The sequence below is a fragment of the Eucyclogobius newberryi genome, unplaced genomic scaffold (assembly GCF_026437365.1).
Source record: "Eucyclogobius newberryi isolate DKJ021-1_F unplaced genomic scaffold, fEucNew1.0.hap1 SCAF_4, whole genome shotgun sequence".
NCBI lineage: Eukaryota > Metazoa > Chordata > Actinopteri > Gobiiformes > Gobiidae > Eucyclogobius > Eucyclogobius newberryi.
Genome location: NW_027316056.1, coordinates 42,822,589 through 42,832,588, shown reverse-complemented (window position 1 = coordinate 42,832,588; position 10,000 = coordinate 42,822,589). Strand labels below are relative to the sequence as shown.

Here is a 10,000-nt window from a genome sequence, read left to right as displayed (position 1 = left end):
ACACTCTGAGGTGTGTCTTTAGAGCTTTATACACTCTGAGGTGTGTCTTTAGAGCTTTATAACACTCTGAGGTGTGTCATTAGAGCTTTATAACACCCTGAGGTGTGTCTTTAGAGCTTTATAACACTCTGAGGTGTGTCTTTAGAGCTTTATACACTCTGAGGTGTGTCTTTAGAGCTTTATAACACTCTGAGGTGTGTCTTTAGAGCTTTATACACTCTGAGGTGTGTCTTTAGAGCTTTATACACTCTGAGGTGTGTCTTTAGAGCTTTATACACTCTGAGGTGTGTCTTTAGAGCTTTATACACTCTGAGGTGTGTCTTTAGAGCTTTATAACACTCTGAGGTGTGTCTTTAGAGCTTTATACACTCTGAGGTGTGTCTTTAGAGCTTTATAACACTCTGAGGTGTGTCTTTAGAGCTTTATACACTCTGAGGTGTGTCTTTAGAGCTTTATAACACTCTGAGGTATGTCTTTAGAGCTTTATACACTCTGAGGTGTGTCTTTAGAGCTTTATAACACTCTGAGGTGTGTCTTTAGAGCTTTATACACTCTGAGGTGTGTCTTTAGAGCTTTATACACTCTGAGGTGTGTCTTTAGAGCTTTATACACTCTGAGGTGTGTCTTTAGAGCTTTATACACTCTGAGGTGTGTCTTTAGAGCATTATAACACTCTGAGGTGTGTCTTTAGAGCTTTATACACTCTGAGGTGTGTCTTTAGAGCTTTAAACTGCTCTTCTGACATTTGAGGACTTCCCCTTTTGCCATGATTTTCTTCCATCAATTTTATTTTTTCTTGTATCTTATCTTAAATCTTTGAGCTTTTTCTCCCTTTGTTTCTTTCTCTGAGGCGATGTCTATAACGTGTCCTCTCAACACGGCTTTGGAAGCGTCCCACAGGAGGCGGAGTCTCATTTTCACTGTGGAACTCCTCCAGGTTTATACTGTTTCACAAAGAGGTTCTTTGTAGTTTTTCCTGCAGAAGGAGGAGCTAAGGACCAGGACCAGGACCAGGACCAGGAACAGGACCAGAGCCAGGACCAGGACCTGGACCAGAGCCAGGACCTGGACCTGGACCAGAGCCAGGACCTGGACCTGGACCTGGACCAGAGCCAGGACCAGGAAGTGTGTGTCCTCAGACAAAGACTTACCCGGGGTTGTAGAGCAGGACAGTGGAGAGACTTTCACACGACTGAGACAGATCGGTCATGGAGAGACTCAAAGACGACAGAAGACCACTCTGAAAGACCAGGACCAGAGTCAGGACCAGAGTCAGGACCAGGACCAGAGTCAGGACCAGGACCAGAGTCAGGACCAGGACCAGGACTAGAGTCAGGACCAGGACCAGAGTCAGGACCAGGACCAGGACCAGGACCAGGACCAGGACCAGAGTCAGGACCAGGACCAGGACCAGGACCAGGACCAGGACCAGAGTCAGGACCAGGACCAGGACCAGGACCAGAGTCAGGACCAGGACCAGAGTCAGGACCAGGACCAGGACTAGAGTCAGGACCAGGACCAGAGTCAGGACCAGGACCAGGACCAGAGTCAGGACCAGGACCAGAGTCAGGACCAGGACCAGGACTAGAGTCAGGACCAGGACCAGAGTCAGGACCAGGACCAGGACTAGAGTCAGGACCAGGACCAGAGTCAGGACCAGGACCAGGACCAGAGTCAGGACCAGGACCAGAGTCAGGACCAGGACCAGGACTAGAGTCAGGACCAGGACCAGGACCAGAGTCAGGACCAGGACCAGGACCAGAGTCAGGACCAGGACCAGGACCAGAGTCAGGACCAGGACCAGGACTAGAGTCAGGACCAGGACCAGAGTCAGGACCAGGACCAGGACCAGAGTCAGGACCAGGACCAGAGTCAGGACCAGGACCAGGACTAGAGTCAGGACCAGGACCAGAGTCAGGACCAGGACCAGGACTAGAGTCAGGACCAGGACCAGAGTCAGGACCAGGACCAGGACCAGGACCAGAGTCAGGACCAGGACCAGAGTCAGGACCAGGACCAGGACCAGAGTCAGGACCAGGACCAGAGTCAGGACCAGGACCAGGACTAGAGTCAGGACCAGGACCAGAGTCAGGACCAGGGCCAGAGTCAGGACCAGGACCAGGACCAGGACCAGAGTCAGGACCAGGACCAGGACCAGGACCAGAGTCAGGACCAGGACCAGAGTCAGGACCAGGACCAGGACTAGAGTCAGGACCAGGACCAGAGTCAGGACCAGGACCAGGACCAGAGTCAGGACCAGGACCAGAGTCAGGACCAGGACCAGGACTAGAGTCAGGACCAGGACCAGAGTCAGGACCAGGACCAGGACTAGAGTCAGGACCAGGACCAGAGTCAGGACCAGGACCAGGACCAGAGTCAGGACCAGGACCAGAGTCAGGACCAGGACCAGGACTAGAGTCAGGACCAGGACCAGGACCAGAGTCAGGACCAGGACCAGGACCAGAGTCAGGACCAGGACCAGGACCAGAGTCAGGACCAGGACCAGGACTAGAGTCAGGACCAGGACCAGAGTCAGGACCAGGACCAGGACCAGAGTCAGGACCAGGACCAGAGTCAGGACCAGGACCAGGACTAGAGTCAGGACCAGGACCAGAGTCAGGACCAGGACCAGGACTAGAGTCAGGACCAGGACCAGAGTCAGGACCAGGACCAGGACCAGGACCAGAGTCAGGACCAGGACCAGAGTCAGGACCAGGACCAGGACCAGAGTCAGGACCAGGACCAGAGTCAGGACCAGGACCAGGACTAGAGTCAGGACCAGGACCAGAGTCAGGACCAGGGCCAGAGTCAGGACCAGGACCAGGACCAGGACCAGAGTCAGGACCAGGGCCAGAGTCAGGACCAGGACCAGAGTCAGGACCAGGACCAGAGTCAGGAGCTTACGCAGAGCTAACGCTGCACAAACTGTGCTAACACTGAGCTAACGCTGAGCTAACACTGCGCTAACTGTGCTAACAATGTGCTAACACTGTGCTAACACTGCGCTAACACTGTGCTAACACTGAGCTAACACTGCGCTAACTGTGCTAACACTGTGCTAACACTGAGCTAACGCTGAGCTAACACTGCGCTAACTGTGCTAACACTGAGCTAACACTGAGCTAACACTGAGCTAACACTGCGCTAACTGTGCTAACACTGTGCTAACACTGAGCTAACACTGAGCTAACTGTGCTAACACTGAGCTAACACTGAGCTAAAGCTGTGCTAACGCTGAGCTAACGCTGCACTAACTGTGCTAATGCTGAGCTAAAACTGAGCTAAAACTGAGCTAAAACTGAGCTAACGTTGAGCTAACTCTGTGCAAACGCTTAGGGAGGTTCCAAGCCGCAATATGAAGGTTAAAGGTATACGGCTCCGGCGTGGAGGCTCTAAGCTCCGGCACCTTTCTTTTCTCCCGTAGTCGAGCCGCTTCTTTCGGGTGGTTGAATCGGAACATGTTTGTGCGACCGAGAAGAATCACAGCTCCTGGAACAGAGGGACATGTGTCAGACGCCCCCCCCTGCTGTCACTCAAACTGCCCCCCCCCTGCTGTCACTCACACTCCCCCCCCCTGCTGTCACTCACACTGCCCCCCCCTGCTGTCACTCACACTGCCCCCCCCCTGCTGTCACTCAAACTGCCCCCCCCCTGCTGTCACTCACACTGCCCCCCCCTGCTGTCACTCAAACTGCCCCCCCCCTGCTGTCACTCACACTCCCCCCCCTGCTGTCACTCACACTGCCCCCCCCTGCTGTCACTCACACTGCCCCCCCCCTGCTGTCACTCAAACTGCCCCCCCCCTGCTGTCACTCACACTGCCCCCCCCTGCTGTCACTCACACTGCCCCCCCCCCTGCTGTCACTCAAACTGCCCCCCCCCTGCTGTCACTCACACTGCCCCCCCCCCCTGCTGTCACTCAAACTGCCCCCCCCCTGCTGTCACTCACACTGCCCCCCCCCTGCTGTCACTCAAACTGCCCCCCCCTGCTGTCACTCACACTGCCCCCCCCCTGCTGTCACTCACACTGCCCCCCCCTGCTGTCACTCACACTGCCCCCCCCTGCTGTCACTCACACTGCCCCCCCCTGTTGTCACTCACACTGCCCCCCCCCTGCTGTCACTCACACTGCCCCCCCCTGCTGTCACTCACACTGCGCAGTATCGGACGGTAGTATTGGACGGTAGTATCGATACCTTGTGTGAGGACAGTAGTATCGGACGGTAGTATCGATACCTTGTGTGAGGACGGTAGTATCGATACCTTGTGTGAGGACGGTAGTATCGGACGATAGTATCGATACCTTGTGTGAGGACAGTAGTATCGGACGGTAGTATCGATACCTTGTGTGAGGACGGTAGTATCGATACCTTGTGTGAGGACGGTAGTATCGATACCTTGTGTGAGGACGGTAGTATCGGACGGTAGTATCGATACCTTGTGTGAGGACAGTAGTATCGAACGGTAGTATCGATACCTTGTGTGAGGACGGTAGTATCGGACGGTAGTATCGATACCTTGTGTGAGGACAGTAGTATCGGACGGTAGTATCGATACCTTGTGTGAGGACGGTAGTATCGATACCTTGTGTGAGGACGGTAGTATCGGACGGTAGTATCGATACCTTGTGTGAGGACAGTAGTATCGGACGGTAGTATCGATACCTTGTGTGAGGACGGTAGTATCGGACGGTAGTATCGATACCTTGTGTGAGGACGGTAGTATCGGACGGTAGTATCGATACCTTGTGTGAGGACAGTAGTATCGGACGGTAGTATCGATACCTTGTGTGAGGACGGTAGTATCGGACGGTAGTATCGATACCTTGTGTGAGGACGGTAGTATCGGACGGTAGTATCGATACCTTGTGTGAGGACGGTAGTATCGGACGGTAGTATCGATACCTTGTGTGAGGACAGTAGTATCGGACGGTAGTATCGATACCTTGTGTGAGGACGGTAGTATCGGACGGTAGTATCGATACCTTGTGTGAGGACGGTAGTATCGGACGGTAGTATCGATACCTTGTGTGAGGACGGTAGTATCGGACGGTAGTATCGATACCTTGTGTGAGGACGGTAGTATCGGACGGTAGTATCGATACCTTGTGTGAGGACAGTAGTATCGGACGGTAGTATCGATACCTTGTGTGAGGACGGTGGCCCGGCTCACGTTGACTCCGTTGACTGACGACTGTGATGAGTTCAGAGGAAGAAGAGTGACAGTTCCACTGTGATTCTCAAACACACAGTGTTCTGACTCCAGGTCCAGACCGTGGAGGACTGAGACCGGGACGGGGACGGGGACAGGGACATGGACAGGGACGGGGACCAGGACCACGTAAGAGAGACAACAGAGAAGAGAACACTTGGTCAGAAAACGTAGACGTTCTGCTCCACTTTTCATATTTATTTTTCAATCATCATATCATATTTACAAAAGCACTTTAGACTCACTGATGTCCTGCTCCGTCCCAGCGTCCTCTCGTCCCACAAAGGTCTGTCCCTCCTGCAACAGAGAGATCAACTGTAAGGTCTGTCCCTCCTGCAACAGAGAGATCAACTGTAAGGTCTGTCTCTCCTGCAACAGAGAGAGCAACTGTAAGGTCTGTCCCTCCTGCAACAGAGAGATCAACTGTAAGGTCTGTCTCTCCTGCAACAGAGAGAGCAACTGTAAGGTCTGTCCCTCCTGCAACAGAGAGATCAACTGTAAGGTCTGTCTCTCCTGCAACAGAGAGAGCAACTGTAAGGTCTGTCTCTCCTGCAACAGAGAGAGCAACTGTAAGGTCTGTCTCTCCTGCAACAGAGAGAGCAACTGTAAGGTCTGTCTCTCCTGCAACAGAGAGAGCAACTGTAAGGTCTGTCTCTCCTGCAACAGAGAGAGCAACTGTAAGGTCTGTCTCTCCTGCAACAGAGAGAGCAACTGTAAGGTCTGTCTCTCCTGCAACAGAGAGAGCAACTGTAAGGTCTGTCCCTCCTGCAACAGAGAGATCAACTGTAAGGTCTGTCTCTCCTGCAACAGAGAGAGCAACTGTAAGGTCTGTCCCTCCTGCAACAGAGAGATCAACTGTAAGGTCTGTCTCTCCTGCAACAGAGAGAGCAACTGTAAGGTCTGTCTCTCCTGCAACAGAGAGAGCAACTGTAAGGTCTGTCTCTCCTGCAACAGAGAGAGCAACTGTAAGGTCTGTCTCTCCTGCAACAGAGAGAGCAACTGTAAGGTCTGTCTCTCCTGCAACAGAGAGAGCAACTGTAAGGTCTGTCTCTCCTGCAACAGAGAGAGCAACTGTAAGGTCTGTCTCTCCTGCAACAGAGAGAGCAACTGTAAGGTCTGTCTCTCCTGCAACAGAGAGAGCAACTGTAAGGTCTGTCCCTCCTGCAACAGAGAGATCAACTGTAAGGTCTGTCTCTCCTGCAACAGAGAGAGCAACTGTAAGGTCTGTCTCTCCTGCAACAGAGAGAGCAACTGTAAGGTCTGTCCCTCCTGCAACAGAGAGAGCAACTGTAAGGTCTGTCTCTCCTGCAACAGAGAGAGCAACTGTAAGGTTTACCTTCAAGTGGTACAGGATAATCCCTGGGTTTACCTTCAAGTGGTACAGGATAATCCCTGGGTTTACCTTCAAGTGGTACAGGATAATCCCTGGGTTTACCTTCAAGTGGTACAGGATAATCCCTGGGTTTACCTTCAAGTGGTACAGGATAATCCCTGGGTTTACCTTCAAGTGGTACAGGATAATCCCTGGGTTTACCTTCAAGTGGTACAGGATAATCCCTGGGTTTACCTTCAAGTGGTACAGGATAATCCCTGTGCTGAGCAAGTCGTCGTCGATGCCGATCAGATGAGGAAGCTCTGAGTCCAGCACGACTCCGATTCCCTCTTTACGCAGAGCCAGAGTCTCCTCCTGAAATCAGACAAACCAAGACTGTACCGGGACAGGACCGGGACAGGACCGGGACAGGACCGGGACAGGACCGGTAATAAAGTCTGTACCTTGAGGATGTTCTGAGTCTCATTCCATTTGTTGGTCCATTCTTTAGTCAACTCCAAAACCTGCAGAGAAAAGAAAAAACAGGTCCAAAGCAGGACTAAAGCAAGTCTAAAGCAGGACTAAACCAGGACTAAAGGAGGTCTAAAGGAGGTCTAAACCAGGACTAAAGCAGCACTAAAGGAGGTCTAACGCAGGACTAAAGCAGGACTAAAGCAGGTCTAAAGCAGGTCTAAACCAGGACTAAACCAGGACTAAAGCAGGACTAAAGGAGGTCTAAAGCAGGTCTAAACCAGGACTAAACGAGGTCTAAAGCCGGACTAAAGCAGGACTAAAGCAGGTCTAAACCAGGACTAATCCAGGACTAAAGCAGGACTAAAGGAGGTCTAAAGCAGGACTAAAGCAGGACTAAAGCAGGTCTAAAGCAGGACTAAAGCAGGTCTAAACCAGGACTAAAGCAGGTCTAAACCAGGACTAAACCAGGACTAAAGCAGGTCTAAAGCAGGTCTAAACCAGGACTAAACCAGGACTAAACCAGGACTAAAGCAGGTCTAAAGCAGGTCTAAAGCAGGTCTAAAGCAGGTCTAAAGCAGGACTAAACCAGGACTAAAGCAGGTCTAAAGCAGGACTAAACCAGGACTAAAGCAGGTCTAAACCAGGACTAAACCAGGACTAAACCAGGACTAAAGCAGGACTAAAGCAGGTCTAAAGCAGGACTAAACCAGGACTAAAGCAGGTCTAAAGCAGGTCTAAACCAGGACTAAAGCAGGTCTAAACCAGGACTAAAGCAGGTCTAAACCAGGACTAAAGCAGGTCTAAACCAGGTCTAAAGCAGGTCTAACTAAAGCAGGTCTAAGCTAAGTCTAAAGCAGGACTGACCCGGGCCTCATTCTGGTGCAGTTTCTCTTCCATACTCAGGGCAGTGGGTGAGTCCAACAGTGCGATCTGAAAACAGTCACACTTTGTCAGATGAAAGGATTAAAGCCCCAGTGTGGGACCTTCACAGTGTAAAGCAGGACCTGGTTTCCCTGAAGCAGCAGCGCCTTGAGCCGGAAGATCTCCGCCCGCAGTTCCCGGATCAGCCTCACGTTGGCGTCCTCGTTCACCGTGGGCTTGTTGATGATGTTCTTAGCGCGGTTAGCGTAGCGTAGCGTGCTAAGGGTCTCGTAGTAGTTGACGTCGGCCGGAGAGATGGCTGAAAGAGTGGAGGAGCTAATGCTAATGCTAACAGCTAATGCTCATTTTTATCTAAGCGCGAAATATTAAGAAACAACCAAGACCAATTTGATCCATATATTACTTCAGTTTATCTTAATGACATGATTTAATTGTATTATTATGCCTCAAAATGATCATTAGCGTTAGCTTTAGCGTTGCAGTGTTAGCTCCATCTGCAGCTCATATAGCATTTCATGTCGTCGTGTCCTTCAGCCCCGGGGCAGCTGTGGCTACAGTCCAAACAGTGACAGACGTACTTGCGATCATGATGGTCCGTGAGTTCCCGCCCAGACTGTCCTTCAGGAGCCACGTCAGGACAGAGTCCCGATACGGGACGAAGACAGACTTCTTCTTCAGGTTCACCGAGTCCTGGGACAAGTCCGCTGTGGACCAGGTTTAGTCTGGTTTAGTCTGGTCTAGTCTAGTCTGGTTTAGTAATAGTAATAGTATCAGTAATAGTAATAGTATTAGTAATAGTATCAGTAATAGTATCAGTAATAATAATAGTAATAGTATCAGTAATAGTAATTGTATTAGTAATAGTATCAGTAATAGTATCAATAATAGTATTACTGATACTATTACTAATACAATTACTATTACTGATACTATTAGTATCAATAATAGTAATAGTATCAGTAATAGTAATTGTATTAGTAATAGTATCAGTAATAGTATCAGTAATAATAATAGTAATAGTATCAGTAATAGTAATAGTAATAGTATCAGTAATAGTAATTGTATTTGTAATAGTATCAGTAATAGTATCAATAATAGTAATAGTATCAGTAATAGTATTAGTAATAGTATCAGTAATAATAATAGTAATAGTATCAGTAATAGTAATAGTAATAGTATCAGTAATAGTAATTGTATTAGTAATAGTATCAATAATAGTAATAGTATCAGTAATAGTAATTGTATTAGTAATAGTATCAGTAATAGTAATAGTATTAGTAATAGTATCAGTAATAGTAATAGTATTAGTAATAGTATTAGTAATAGTATCAGTAATAGTAATAGTATTAGTAATAGTATCAGTAATAGTATCAGTAATAGTATTAGTAATAGTATCAGTAATAGTATCAGTAATAGTATCAGTAATAGTATCAGTAATAGTAATAGTATTAGTATCAGTAATAGTAATAGTATCAGTAATAGTATCAGTAATAGTATTAGTAATAGTATTAGTAATAGTATCAGTAATAGTAATAGTATCAGTAATAGTATCAGTAATAGTAATAGTATCAGTAATAGTATCAGTAATAGTATCAGTAATAGTATCAGTAATAGTAATAGTAATAGTATTAGTATCAGTAATAGTAATAGTATCAGTAATAGTATCAGTAATAGTATTAGTAATAGTATTAGTAATAGTATCAGTATTAGTAAAAGTATAAGTAATAGTATCAGTAATAGTATCAGTAATAGTATCAGTAATAGTAATCGTATCAGTAATAGTATCAGTAATCGTAATAGTATCAGTAATAGTAATAGTATTAGTAATAGTATCAGTAATAGTATCAGTATCAGTATCAGTAATAGTATCAGTAATAGTATCAGTAATAGTATCAGTATCAGTATCAGTAATAGTATCAGTAATAGTATTAGTATTAGTATCAGTAATAGTATTAGTATTAGTATCAGTAATAGTATCAGTAATAGCAGTAGTAATAGTATCAGTAATAGTATCAGTAATAGCAATAGTAATAGTATCAGTATTAGTATCAGTATCAGTATCAGTAATAGTATCAGTAATAGTATTAGTATCAGTAATAGTATTAGTAAAAGTATAAGTAA

The 10,000-nt window shown here is 47.7% G+C and overlaps 1 protein-coding gene across 2 annotated transcripts in view; it reads right to left on the bottom strand.

Moving 5' to 3' along the window:
* kif16ba (kinesin family member 16Ba) overlaps positions 1–10,000 on the bottom strand; it is an 85,551-nt gene that overhangs the window by 61,337 nt on the left and 14,214 nt on the right. For both annotated transcript variants that reach the window (XM_072462401.1, XM_072462402.1), the window contains exons 9-17: positions 8,458–8,583; positions 8,002–8,177; positions 7,862–7,927; positions 6,988–7,047; positions 6,779–6,898; positions 5,457–5,508; positions 5,145–5,282; positions 3,407–3,489; positions 1,152–1,240 (exon numbers count right to left, since the gene is read on the bottom strand). In XM_072462401.1, the coding sequence (XP_072318502.1) occupies positions 1,152–1,240; positions 3,407–3,489; positions 5,145–5,282; positions 5,457–5,508; positions 6,779–6,898; positions 6,988–7,047; positions 7,862–7,927; positions 8,002–8,177; positions 8,458–8,583 (910 nt within the window). The remainder of the gene's footprint in view (positions 1–1,151; positions 1,241–3,406; positions 3,490–5,144; positions 5,283–5,456; positions 5,509–6,778; positions 6,899–6,987; positions 7,048–7,861; positions 7,928–8,001; positions 8,178–8,457; positions 8,584–10,000) is intronic.